Source organism: Mytilus californianus, unplaced genomic scaffold (genome assembly GCF_021869535.1).
Source record: "Mytilus californianus isolate M0D057914Y unplaced genomic scaffold, xbMytCali1.0.p SCAF_14, whole genome shotgun sequence".
Lineage (NCBI taxonomy): Eukaryota > Metazoa > Mollusca > Bivalvia > Mytilida > Mytilidae > Mytilus > Mytilus californianus.
The window spans coordinates 34175879-34191347 of NW_026262626.1; the positions used below are offsets into that span (position 1 = coordinate 34175879).

The 15469-nt window shown below is 31.3% G+C and overlaps 1 protein-coding gene across 7 annotated transcripts in view; it reads right to left on the reverse strand.

Moving 5' to 3' along the window:
- The window catches only part of LOC127724674 (tubby-related protein 3-like), a 76139-nt gene that overhangs the window by 32477 nt on the left and 28193 nt on the right, over positions 1-15469 (reverse strand). For 4 of the 7 annotated variants that reach the window (XM_052231718.1, XM_052231716.1, XM_052231715.1 and 1 more), the window contains exons 2-6: positions 12021-12071; positions 10718-10769; positions 10074-10236; positions 9192-9317; positions 4748-4999 (exon numbers count right to left, since the gene is read on the reverse strand). In XM_052231718.1, the coding sequence (XP_052087678.1) occupies positions 4748-4999; positions 9192-9317; positions 10074-10236; positions 10718-10769; positions 12021-12040 (613 nt within the window). In that variant the 5' untranslated portion in view covers positions 12041-12071. Of the gene's footprint in view, positions 1-4747; positions 5000-9191; positions 9318-10073; positions 10237-10717; positions 10770-12020; positions 12072-13149; positions 13200-15469 lie in introns of those variants that run through there. The other 3 variants (XM_052231713.1, XM_052231717.1, XM_052231719.1) reach the window with 3 other exon arrangements.

Genomic DNA, 15469 nt, shown 5'->3' on the forward strand with positions numbered 1-15469 from the left:
TACCATCCTTGATGGGCATATAAAAATCACTACAACAGTTCAAGGACACAACAATGTTATACTACAGACCGCATTAAATGTTTATGAGTGAGATAATGATCTTTATTTATAACTTTATTTTCCTCTGAATGATGGCTGTAACTCACACCTGATGTTTCAAGTAACTGAGTGTAAAACAGATACAAATCTTTTTATAATTTTTTTTTCATTTGGAGTGGTTTGGAAATTTTTTTTTAAGGGTTCCACGGAACCCAGTGTCTCGCCTACTTTTTCAGTGTGATAGGGGAATGCACATAATAGATTTACAGTTAATGAAATAAATAAATATGATGCTTCTGTCCAAGTTTGGAAAAAATCCAGGATGGTTTATGAATCTAATAAATGTTTTAAAAACTTTAACTGCAGACTGTGTATAATGTTAACTGGCAGAAAAACTTAGTCCATTTATAAGTAGAATACGGATAAACAGGATTTTTTTTTTTACAAAATTTACTATCTTATGATCATTAACAAGCTTCTGTCCAAGTTTGGTAGAAATCCAACCACTCTGGTTGTCATGTTATTATAAATCACTATTGTTTTACCAAATCATTAATGCAAATAATATACCACTTTTCTTCACCATCAGAAACTGACATGTAGGAAATGTGAAGCCTTTGGATGGTATTTCTCCATTTTTTTTATAACACTGACCTATGTCACTCACATGTAGATTTACCAAAGTTCAAACTTTTACAGCAAATGTTTATAAGAACTAAGTTCATTTTGTTATTAAGTTAAGGCCAGGTTCAAAATTCCAAATTTAGTAATAGGTAATGATTTTGAAGTTAATTTATTTCTTTCTACATCACTTATACAGCTCTAAAACAAAGAAAAAATTGAAAAAAAGATTAAGGACACCAAGAACCTATAGGAAATAAGATTTTTTTTTTCTGAAGTTACACAGACTTTTTGATATTGTTCCAAACTTTAAAACTTTATTTCATATCAGTTGAATAAAGAAGATAACATATTGACCATTTAAACAAACCTTCCAATAGAACATTCATTATATAATACATCAAAACAAAAATTAGCATGGTTGAACAGATGTCATATTTATATAAACTACAGAATAACTTTTAAGGGTAATAAAGACTTCTGACAGATAGTCAATTGTGAATTATTAAATTAAATAGATGTTTTAATAAAAGTTATAATAGTTTTGTCTTTACGAAAACCATTTTTATTACAACTTCATTTTTTTCTTCAAAAGAAATAACATGTATCTATTTATATATATTTCAATCTCTTCCACAATGCTACATCAACTAAGATTAGAAGATGGTCTCACAAGCTGGCATTTTTTTCATATGCTATAAATTATGTATGTTCTTTATTCTTGGAAATTTTTTAAATACTAAATTAAATCTGTTGGGAGAGTCTTTTCATAAAACATTTATATTTTATAACTGCAGACTGTAGTACAAAAGTCTTACCAAGATTAAAATCAAAGAGTTCTGGATCCTCCATGTAAAATCCAGGGTTTGTCACAGCCTGTAATTCACCTGTCAAATCATTCAACTCTTTCACAACTAAATGATTTGCAGTAGCCATGTTTGTATATATACTTCAATGGTGAACCCAAGATATCAACATCTAAGAACAAGTACAGACTTGAGTCTTACAACCCTCTATTCAAGAATGTCTATTTATTATAAAACAAAAGGTTAATTACATTTCAATCGGCAAACATTAAATTAAAGCAAATTTTATAAATCAATGTCTGAAATATTATGTGTTTTATTTCAAAAACTATCTATCATTTTTATATTTTGAAATCCTAAGTTTCTAGAGTTTTCATTACCTTATTTTACCTATCAATCTGATTTATCTAAATTTAATGTTCTGCAATCCCAATTGTTTGCCTGTCAGATTGGTTTATATTCATATCAACAAACTTACAAAAATAGGATGTTCTTTATCAATATTACACATGAAATTGATATCAGTAAAGGAATAAAATAAGTAAAATTTTCAAAATCAAATTTGAGCTTACTGCCATCAAACCTAAGATCATCTTATTAAAGAATCTTAGGTGAGCAAGTTCACGTATCCCTCAACCCCATATAAATTATAATTGTAAACAGTAACATTGTCTTATTCATTATGACCCTGACCATATAGCAAGTGACTTCATAATTAATTGGCATCTTCCTCTTGACCCTCTTAATACATATGACAACAAATTAAAGTAAGGTTGCAATCCCATATGAAACATTGTACATTCTGAAACCACTTTTCAATTTTCGCCTTTTTTTAGTTACTTTGAACTTGAAATAGTGACCTCAAAATCTATAAAGATCTTACCCTTATTATATTTGATGACGATTCCCAGTAAAATTTATACAATCCCTAATGTAGTAATGGATTAAGCATCAAGAAACCTCTATTTGGTACAAATTTCTGTCTATTTTTAGTAACTATGACTTTGACCTTAGACATAGTGACCTCAAAATGAATAAAAAAACGATCCTCCTCTCATAATATGTGACAATATATCCAAGTAAGGTTGCAATCCCATACGTCGTATTTAATTTAGCATTTATAAACCACTTTTTGGCACAAATTTCCATGTTTAAGGTGGTACTAAACACCTTGACTAAAATTAATTTGGCTCGTTTAATTTTCATAAAATTTTGACATAATATTTACTTTGACCCTTTGAAACAAATAAAAAAATTTCAAAAAACTTGAACCACAAATTTTATCGTAAAAATTTCATTGGATATATAGCAGTTTGACAAACATTAATTTTGATCATTGAGAAGCTTAATATTTCCTTCACAATAGAATTGAATTAAAACGTTCAGCTGATTTTTACAGAGTTATCTCCCTGTAGTGTTATGTACCACCTTAAGTAATTAGTGGTAACCGCAAAATCAATAGGAATGTTCTTCTCATAATACATGTTATACATGTATGAGACATATGTCCAAGTAAGTTTGCAATCTGATTTAAAAAATAATGAGTTAGCATCCTGAAAACAACTTTTTTGGATATAGTGGTAAGAAAATGAAGAGTATCTAGAAATTTCCCATATGGTCCAAAGCAATAACTATGGTCTTCTTTTGGAAATTCAATGTCAATCAATTCTATTCTGGAAGGGTACAATATTAATGCTACTCCTGTCAAAATTAGTGTAAAGTTGTAAACCAAATTCATATTAGCAAGTGGTTTCAAAGAAGATTGAAAAAATAGAAAATTTCAATATGGTAAAACTATTGTAAGCAGTGATAGCTATCTGGAAATGTAATTGTAACAGTACAGATAAACCATCTCAATATAAAAACAAGGAGATGTGGTATGATTGCCAAATAGACAACTATCCACCAAAGTTCAAATGAAAGAAATAGAACAAATGTAATAATAATAAACTGCTTCGCTGTGCGCAGCTAGATACACCCGCAGAGGTCCAACCCTGAACAGTTGGGGCAAAAATGGACACAATATTCAAGCTTGATTCAGGTCTGAATTTGGATTGTAATTAAATGTTTGACATATAATAGGTTTCTGAATAAATGTAGTCAAAGAACTTGAAATTGGTTATATGAATTGAATTTATATTCAATTAAAGATTTCTTGCTGTTGTGCAATACTTAGTAAATCTGTTGTCAGACTATAAACAAATAAAGTTCAATTAATTCTCAATGTCATATTAGAAATTTATGAAAATAAAAAGGGAGCTTACGTCAATAGATATAAACAATTCGCCAAAGTTTCATGAGAATTGGTGACAGAATTTTTGAAATATTGTCCGAAAACTGGAAAATCACCCCTTTTTTTAATGAATAAAACCCCATAACATAGAAATGTAAAATGTAAAATTTATAAAATTCTAAAGGGAGCTTACATCAATACATACAAACAATTCACCAAAGTTTCATAAGAATCGCTGAAAGCATTTTTGACTTATTGTCCAAAAACTGGAAAATCCACCTTTTTTTAATGAATAAAACCCCATAACTCGGAAACGTAAAATCTAAATTTTATAAAAAACGAAAGGGAGCTCACGTCAATACATATAAACAATTCACCAAAGTTTTATGCAAATTGGTTAAAGCATTTTTGAGTTAATGTCCGACATGTTGACGACGGACAACGGTATACCATAATACGTCCCGTAAAGGGGCGTATAAAAACTAACAGTAGACAGCTCCCTTACAAGCAAAAAACCCATAACTGTAAAATATAAGGGCAAACACTACAAGCACGGGGACACATTCTACTGCATCCACACAGTACAAGCAACAAACCCTGAATCAAATTACTTGCCAAATTTGGTACAAATTTGAAGCAAAAGATAATAATTATTCACTATGAATTTATAAACTAGATGTGTCAGGACTATAAAACACAATATTTTCTTACCTAATAACATTAAGCATGAATTTACATAAAATGTGCTCAAATTGTACAAAAAGAAACAAACTTTGAAAAAACATCCATTTAAACCTTCACCAAAAATTCTAGCAGAGTTAGTTTTAAAGCCTAAAACCTAATTACTAAAATTAGTAGTATAATATCATTATAATTATTAGATATAAACACTTGTCATGTCAGTCATGTATATAATATGCATATATAAAATGATACCTTTTTGGAAAATTGAGTACATAAAAAAATTTCTTTGAGGTTTTGCATTAATTTTAAATTAGTAATGAACCGTTATGACAAGTGTTTTTACAAAGAACCTATTAACCAATACCTTCTAACATAGGAATAGAGACATCATTATCACCATTATAATCCTGTGGTGAGTATTCCATTGTTTTTGGTGAATGTTGTTGATGATCTATGTTTGGTATTTCAAAAGTGTTTTGAGGAATAGGACTCCTACTTAGGCTTCTTCTACTAGGATCTGTGTTTTGTGAAGAAACACTATCCTTTGATGGTGGCGGTAATGTCCACTGACCAGCATGTTTATTTTTCTTTCCATTTTTAGTATGAATATCATCACCTGCACCAAATATTTAGGACAAACATGCAATAATATTACCATGCAAATTAATGGCAAGACTTATTTCCATTGTACAACAACAATTATAAATTTTAGCATGCAAAATTTCCGTTGTTTTATTTTTATTTATATTTGCATCCTCTTTTAGAGAAACAGAATTCTCCTATTTTTACATTTATTAATGCTGTATAAATGAACATATATATATTGATAAAAATATTCTAATAATCAATTATTTTAGTTTATGAGAAGACCAGTTTAAGAAAAATTCAAATTGACACACATACAAAAATATGTACTAGTCACTAGTAAAGCACACTTTTTTTTTTGCTTTTGTAAAATACACTATGCTGTTGCGTATTGACCACCCCCCCCCCCCCAAAAAAAAAAATTGCCCCCCACAATTTCTTTTTTACCCTCCTCCCCCCCTTTTTCCAAAAACAAAAATTCTTTCCCTCAAGATATGGTCATAATCTCAATTCAAATATTTCCAATGGAGTTTGCAACCATAATTACCAATTTAAATACATCATAAAAGTCTTAAATAGATAATTTAAAAGCAGTGTAAGGGAGGTAATCCAACATTGTACAATTTTGTTTTGGATTACCTCCCTTACACTGCTTTTAAATTGTCCATTAACCAGGAAACCCTTGTTTTTTCCCTTTTTTGCCCCTAATTCCTATACGGGTTTGTGCCATAACCCCCCAAAGCAAATCCTTACCTCCCCTTTGTGGTATGGAAACTTGTGGTATAATTTCAGAGAGAGATCCATACACTTAAACACAAGTTATTGTCTGGAAGTTACAAAAATGCTTATTTTTGGCCCCTTTTTGGCCCCTAATTCCTTAACTGTTGGTACCATAACCCCCAAAATGAATCCCAACATTCCTTTTGTGGTATTGAACCTTATGCTAAAATTTCATAGAGATCCATTCACTTAAACTAAAGTTATTGTGCGAAAACCAATGTGTCTTCGGACGACGTAATACCAACTGAGCATGGAGAATGATGCATTTCAATGGCAGAACACCTTTCTCTTAATCCTTTAACAAATATAATTCAATAAAAACACTGTCACTCTCTCCTGTTAATTCATTAACTGTGCAATAAATGGAAATAAATCAATAAAAAGTTGAGAACAGGAGATTCCTACATTGTTTATTAAGGAATGTACAAGTCATGAAAGAAACAGAAATCATTCCCGCTCCTGTAAAAACACAACGTCAACGATGCTGAAACAGTTCAGCTCCTGTAAAAACATAACACTGACAAATGAAGCAGAAACAGTCCAGCTCCTGTAAAACATAACACCGACAAACGAGGACAAAACATTCCAGCTCCCGCAAAACATAACACAGACAAATGAACCAGGAAGCATTCCAGCTCCTGTAAAAAATAACACCAACAAACAAAGCATGAAACATTCCAGCTCCTGTAAAACATAATACCGACAAACAAAGCAGGAAACATTCCAGCTCCTGTAAAACATAGCACAGACAAAAGAAGAAGGAAAAAACTATAGAAATAAAATATTCCATTCAATGCAGTTCATCTTAAAATTAATTTGATGATAAAATTCTCTAAAACAGCTGGTCTTAGAGGTCTATGCTTATCCCATTATGATATGACTGCCTAATGTCACAACAGAAGAGTTCAATGTGCACACATTACAGCTTGGAAATTGTTAAGTAGTTTGCAAATCTGTCGTCATACATCTGATGCTGTTATTAAGATTAATTGATTGATGTTGCTTAATGCCGCCTCAGCATTCTATTATTTAGAGGATTTTTTTACTTTGTGACTCCGGGGCCTAAACAAATTTTCTACAGAAGGACAGTATGACACACCCACACCATAAAACATCCAATGAGATACATACACTGGAACAAGACAGTTTACTTTACTACTACTAGGGGGTGTTTAAAGACCTTGACTACCCATGAGGGTTTCACACAGTCGGCAGTTTACTCAATACTTAATTATCTATGCTAATGCATAGTACAAACTCATTTAAATGTTTGCATATTTATTTCCATTAGGACCCTATATGAATTTTGTTTTATAGTTCCAGCCATCTTAAATATTAAATCAGCATATAAATCATAAATACTTTTAGGGATAGATAATAGAAAACTTGTCAACTTTTTTTACTGACAACATCATAAAACATATCTATCTACTAAATAACTCTTAAAAAAACAATAATTTTACAAAATATCAACACCGAAAAAGGGTACTGTAGAAAGCAATGACTGAAATGTTGATTTAGACTTACCCTGCAAGAGACAAATGTCTTAATAAAAACAAAATATAAACCAAGTATGTATTCAAGTTTTATCTGTCAATTTTCTTCAAATGTTCCTGTTCCTCTTATAATAGTAATAAAGTAAAGACAACATTGCAAACATAAAATCCTGTTTACTATGTATAGAACTATCCCTCACAACCAAATTGTCTAGGAGAACATGATTCGTTTATTAGTTTAAATTGGCTTTAAACTAGCCTTCAATAACTGCAAGTACTCTTAGATAGCTACTTGGTGTCTTTTGTATTTATGTTAGATGTATTGTTGTGCTTCATGCCAATATGATAAGTCAAGCCATTTCTAACTGATTTTTCAGTTTGTTCTTGTGTTGTGCTGTTACACCACTTTACCAGGTTGATCACTCATAAATATGTTTAGCCCAACCACATTCTTATTGTGCCTGTCCCAAGTCAGAAGCTGGTAATTCAGTGGTTGTCATTGGTTGCTGTCTGTCATTTTCATTTTTCATTCATTGTTTTGACATAAATCAGGCTGTTGATTTTTCTCGTTTTCTCGTGAATTGTTTTACATTTTGTCAGGGATGGACCTTAAAAATCCAACTATACCATATGGGTTTTTTCTTGTTATTGAAGGATGTTTGAGGACTTACAGTTGCTAACATCCATATCATTTGGACTCTGGTAGATAATTGTTTCATTGTCACATCTCCTTATTTTTATATGTATATATCTCACTAATTGTATGGAACAATATATTACAACCAAAATGTTGATATATTACTAAATGTGTAGAGCTACCAATTACAAGCAAACTGTAGATATCTTACTACAATGAATGGAACTATCCCTTGTAAGCAAACTGTAGATATCTTACTACAATGAATGGAACTATCCCTTGTAAGCAAACTGTAGATATCTTACTACAATGAATGGAACTATCCCTTGTAAGCAAACTGTAGATATCTTACTACAATGAATGGAACTATCCCTTGTAAGCAAACTGTAGATATCTTACTACAATGAATGGAACTATCCCTTGTAAGCAAACTGTAGATATCTTACTACAATGAATGGAACTATCCCTTGTAAGCAAACTGTAGATATCTTACTACAATGAATGGAACTATCACTTGTAAGCAAACTGTAGATATCTCACTAAATAAATGGAACTATCCCTTGTAAGCAAACTGTAGATATCTCACTAAATGAATGGAACTATCCCTTGTAAACAAACTGTAGATATCTCACTAAATGAATGGAAATATCCCTTGTAAACAAACTGTATATATCTCACTAAATGAATAGAACTGTCCATTGTTAGCAAACTGTAGATATCTCAATAAATGAAAAGAATTATCCTTTGTAAACAAACAGTAGATATCTCACTAAATGAATAAGATATCTCACTAAATGAATAGAACTATCCTTTGCAAACAAACTGTACATATCTCACTAAATGAATGGAACTATCTATTGCAAACAAAATGTGGATAATCCCTGAATTACAAGCATATACAACCAAACTGTAGATATTGTACTGTAGAAATATCCTTTACAACTAAACTGTAGATATTGTACTAAATTTGTAGAAATATCCTTTACAACTAAACTGTAGATATTGTACTAAATTTGTAGAAATATCCTTTACAACTAAACTGTAGATATTGTACTAAATTTGTAGAAATATCCTTTACAACTAAACTGTAGATAAATTACAAAGGTATAGAGCTATCTCTTAAAACCAAAATGTAAATATCTTTCTACTGTTAAAATCAAACAGCAGAGGTCTAATGGCAATATTCTAATCCATATATGATGTATGACTGACCTTTGAGAAGTATTAACATGGTGGTAATTGTTCAATGAAGGGTACGATGTACTGACCTGAGGTCGGTCAAGAGAAATATTATTAGTATTATGACTGACCTGCAGATATTTCTGGTATATCACTATCATCACTGTGACTATCTGTTGTAACGTTCAACACTGTAACTGTGTCACGCTGTGGTTCTGGAAATGATTCGTCCTCATATGCAGCTGGATTAACATATTCTGAAATACAAAACCTGAATTCAAATATCATTAACACCTAAAAGTTCTCAAGTTTTTAGCAGTGGTTTTCTGATTAACATATTTTGATAATGTTATTGATCTAATTCAAAGTTTTGGGTATTGTAATAAACTACTGTTCCATTAACATATAATGAAAACTAACTGGGGTTAAATCAGATATAAAACCAAGTCCTCCACTGATGACCATATTATTACGCCAATCTGCATTGTAGTAACAACACCAATAAGTGTCTAACAAAAAACTTTTCAGTGACATTAAGTTTCTATTGTTTTCAAAATTTTCAATAACAGAGAAAGTATCAATGGAAACTTTCAAACAATAATTTATCTAATACAGTTACTATTCAAGTAAAGTAGTAACCAATAGACAAAAGAAATAATATTATCTTAACTAAAAAAGTAACTTACTAAGGTGAAGCTAAATATAAGACTCAACACCCCAATCTTAATCAAATGAACACATTTAATTAGTTAAGTGTTTATAGCAACTTTCAGCACTATTGGCTATATCGTGCCGATCAGTTTTTTATTGGTGGAGGAAGGCCAGTCCACAGAGATAACCATCGACCTTCAGCAGGAAAACTGACTTTTCTAGTCAATTAATATTGGAGTCGAACATACCTGCCAAATGTGGGGTCGACCTCATCTCAGGTGTTGACATGCTAGTGATACATTAGATAAACTACCTAGATCTCACAGCCACCGAGGCCCCAAGTAATATTATTTATGTCTTACCAAAACTTGTGGGTGTGGAGGGTTTAGAGTTACCCACTAAAGGGCGATGTTCTTCTCGACCTCTCCTACGACCACCAGAATTAGGTCGTCCGATATCTTCATTTGGCTGGAACAGTCCTAACTGCTGTCTTTTTTTCTTGTTTTGGTCTTCAATTCTTTTTCTCTGAAAATGTAAAAAGTTTGTCAACTTGAAAGGCAAGAATAAACAAATTTATAAAGTTTACCATACTTTGTTATCATTGTTGAAATAATGTATCATCTATGACTATTAACCTTCATTCTTTTTTGGGGTGACTGAGAAAGTTGATTTTAATTTTCACTTTTGTTTCAAATATTAACAAATTCAAAATTTGTTGTTCAATTCAGACACTGTTATAGCATTTGAGTTCATTTATATTTATAAGAGACAATCTTGATAATTGTTTCTTTAATCTGCATATGAAACAACCTTTATTTTCTTCATTGTGGTGATTATTGATAAAATTTTGATTTTATTATAAAAATTCAAAATTGAAAAAAAAAATTGCTGATATAAGGCTTTTTTTTTTAAATAAATCTGACAATATCGATTGATCTCAAGTTTTAAAAAGATGGGAAATCCATAATTTCTGAGATGTCAAGTTTTCTTAAATCTCACTTCATACCTCTTTTTCTAGCTTTTGCTGTTTCATTGCATTATTGTAATCATCACCAACACTGAAATATAAAGAAAAAAGAAGTTCAAGTATAATACTGTTGATTCATTATTTTTCGTGGATAAATGAATCCACAGTAGATTAACTAGAGGCTCCAAGAAGCCTGTCTTGCTCACCTGTTATATACATATACATAAAATTGACTTATGTTCCTTTAAGATGTCGCTTGATATTGCTTTGGCAGATGAAAGTACCTTAAAAATGCACATCAATTGAAACTATTGATAAAAATATTTGATCAGAGGTTTCTCATACCCAGATTTACCCGATTCACGTATAGTCATAAAAAATTTAAACTGATTAATTAAAATCTTATTTGTAATGCTCAATGATCCAAACAGTGAAGTGAAAAAACAATAACAAGGGAACTTTACACTTAAAACTTTTATAACCCATCAATCTGAGTATTTGAGTACTTGAATGGAGATCTCAAGTATTATTTCCACCAAAAATTCTACCCCATAGAATAAAGACACATTTTGACTTTATCTTGAAACAACTAAAGAATTAAACAAATTGTAATGAAAAATTATAATACACTAGTTCACTGCATAAGCATCTTGAATAAAGAATACCATTTATAGTTATGATCACCTGTTGACCAACAGTGTTTACACTAAAAAATTTTGTTGAATGCATGGGGGATTGACTGAAAGGATGGTGGTCATGAATTTTGAAGGATGGGAGTCCAAAGTAATGCATGGGCGCACCACTATGCATAAAACCTCTAGGAAAAACACTGCTGTCAGTGACCGATATGGTATCTTTGTGACAACATAATGAACAATACAGCCATAACAAAATTCAAATTTGTTTTAAAACTTGGTCAATTGAATAATAGAATGTCTACAGCAGCCTAATTTTTTTTTATCCAATTTGAACCAAACAAGGACCATTTGGCATGATTGTAGAGGACCTTCCATATATCATTTCTGCTAAGTTTGGTTTTGCAAAATTGAGCAGGTGCTTTCAGAGTAGATGACCAAAAAGGTATTTTCATTAAGGCTTTCATTGGAACAGTGAACCATCAATGCCACCATGTTAACCCAAGGATCAACATTAAATTACGATTTTAATCATCAATCATCAATTACCAGTGTGTAAAGTTTCAAATTATTACACCTTGTATTTTCAAGAGGTTTTTAAAAATTGTCCAATCAAAATCAACATTTAATATAACCAGTTTTAATTAACAATACCCTAAAATTTTGTAAAAACATTGTTAATAAATTGTATTATTATCTGCTTATACCTTCCAGGAGGTCCACTCATACTGTTGTCTCCAAAAGGATCAGATGATGGACTGAAAAAGAAAGAAGAAAAATGTTATTACACAATATGAACAAGGATACATGTATTATGTGAAACAATACATACAACTGAACATTGGACAATGAATCATGAAAACAAGGTCAAGGTCAGACCACCCTGCTAGACAGACAATCATTCACACCAAATATAGTTGACCTATTGTTTATAGTATCTGATTAACTGACAAAATCACGAAAACATAACATTGATAAAGTAAACATAAAAAAGAGGTCAAGGTCATACAAAACCTGCCAGATGGACATGTTTACCTTACATTCACTAAATATAGTGGCCCTACTGCTAATAGTATCTACGAAATAGACTAAACTACAAAAACTAAACAATGTCCAATTAGCCATGAAAAAAGGTCAAGGTCAGATGAAACCTGCTAACAATCTTACCCACATTGGCATCTTTGTAAATGACATCTTTGAGCAAAATATCTTTTTTGATAAAGCCTTGTCTAATATTTAGATAATAATGACAAAATCTCAAAATGAGGCTATTTCAGCAGATTTTGAAGTTTAAAGCCCTATTGACAGACTATTGATCTGTGTGGTTTATAAAAATCCTTGGACAGACTTATGACTTTAGCACATCTGAAGGATATTATTTAATTGATTTATATATATATATATATATATATATATAAAAGTCTTATCATGTGACAACTTTATGACAGACATTCTCCATCGGATAACACATGGTTATACAGGGCTAACACCATAATATATATAATTCGTCTCAAATTTAGCCCAACAATGTTAGATCTTCAAATTTGTGTAAGCAAATTGTTTTTCTTCCCTCAGCAGGATTCCAACCCTTGCTTCTGTGACAATGTGTGTCCAGCACCCTAGACCACTCGACCACCTAGGCTACATTAAAATATAGCTTTCTGTGGTTGATGTAATGTCTTTCCTCGTTGGCTTGATCTAGGGTTGTAACACAGTACATGATGCATAGTGGCAAGTAGATGGAGTACCTTTCAGAACAGCTATTTTGTCTCTCTATATAATATATTTATATATATAAAACAGGGTTCTACAATATATATATACATGTACACTTACTTGATTAAATCCTTTTTGTCAAATACAAATACCATGATGATTTTATCCTATTATTATAATGGAATGGACAAATAAACAAGTCTACACATGTAGTTATACCAATCATTTTGCCAATAGGCTAATTGGATTTTTCTTATTTTCATTAATTACAGGTATATGTGTCACATGATAAGAAATCAATGTTGAAAAGTGATATGTCATATAAGCTCTTATATATGAGTGCTAATGAACTTAAGTAATTAATATTTTCTGTTTAACCTTTAATTATCATGAAATAAAATATTACTGAAATTGTAAACAAATGACAAGGTAAAAAAAGATGTTTTCATACAGTGTGAACTGACCTCACATGATAGTCAATAAATTCATAGGAAGCATTCCTTTTAGAACTAGATAATATATTTATATAAAAAAATAATAGAATAAAATGCTCCACTGGGGTGCAGCTTGATACGACTGCAGAGGTCGAACCCTGAACAGTTGGGGCAAGTATGGACACAACATTCAAGCTTGATACAGCACTGAATTTGGATTGTAATTAAATATTTGACACAGCATAGGTTTCTGACACAGAATGAATGTGGTCTAAGAACTTAAAAAAATTTCAATTTACCTATTCAAACCATATCATTATTATTTGCTTTTATATATAAATCAGAAATAACCAATTTAAAATGGAAAATTTCAAAGAAAAAAATCCCCCCCCCCCAATTTTCTGAACCCCCTTATGATTCATCACCCCAAAACTCAATCCCAGCCTTCCCTTTGTGGTATGGTACCTTGCAGTACAAATTCAGAGAGATCAATACACTTCAACACAAGTTATTGTCTGGAAACTAGAAAAATGCTTATTTTTGGCCCCTTTTTCCTAAACGTTTTGGGCAATTACCCCCAAACTCAATTCCAGCTTTCCCTTTGTGATATGGAACCTTGCAGTACAATTTCATAAAGATCCATACACTTACACACAAGTTATTGTCATGAAACTAGAAAACTGCTTGTTTTTTGCCCCTTTTTGGCCCCTAATTCCTATAATTTGGAGGCAATTACCCCCAAAATCAATCCAAGCATTCCCTTTGTGATATGGAACCTTGTGGTACAATGTCAGAGAGATTCATACACTTACACACAAGTTATTGTCATGAAACTAGAAAACTGCTTGTTTTTTGCCCCCTTTTTGCCCCTAATTCCTAAAATTTGGAGGCAATTACCCCCAAAATCAATCCCAGCATTCCCTTTGTGATATGGAACCTTGTGGTACAATGTCAGAGAGATCCATACACTAACACACAAGTTATGTCTGGAAGTTACAAAAATGCTTATTTTTGGCCCCTTTTTGGCCCCTAATTCCTTAACTGTTGGTACCATAACCCCCAAAATCAATCCCCACCTTCCTTTTGTGGCATTGAACCTTGTGGTAAAATTTCATAGAGATCCATTCACTTAAACTAAAGTTAGAGTGCGAAAACCAATGTGTCTTCGGACGACGACGACGACAACGACGCCAACGTCATACCAATATACGACCACAAAATTTTTTTGCAGTCGTATAAAAAATGAATCAATATCTACTCTCTGACATAAACAATGAATTAAGCAAATTAATTCGAAAAAAAAAAAAATGTATTGGATTAATTCCGATAAAAGAACAGAGTCCCCCGCGTTGCATATATTTGATCTATCCAAGGTACAAGAGCAATAACTAAAAAAACACTTTTTTTTTGTTCTTTAAAACTTTTAATTAAATCTTTAGAGAAATGTGATTTCCATTATAATTTATATTTCCAAAGGGCATAACTCATTAAAAATGTTTGATCAGAACTTATTTTCGAAAGTGTCAAAGACATAGCTGATATAAACCTATGATATAAGTTTCATAAAATTCTGGTAAGAATTGAACACATGAGAGTTCTAACATTGCAATTTTCCATATAATCAATATTTTCAAGGGACATAACTCTTTTAAAAATAATTGATCGGCACTGATTTTTGATCTCGTCAAATACATTGATGATATATACCTATAATATAAATTTCATAAAAATCTGACAAGAATTGTACACATTAGAGCGCTCATAAGGCAATTTTCCATATAATGATTTCCAAGGGCATAACTCTTTTAAAAATTATTGATCGGCACTGATGTTTGAACTCGTCCAAGACATTGCTGATATAAATCTATGATTTAAGTTTTATAAAATTCTAACAATTGTACTCGAGAGCGTTTATAACAATGCAATTCTCCATATAATTAATGTTTCCAAGGGGCATAACTCTTTTAAAAAATAATTGATCTGCACTGATTTTTTGAACTCATCCA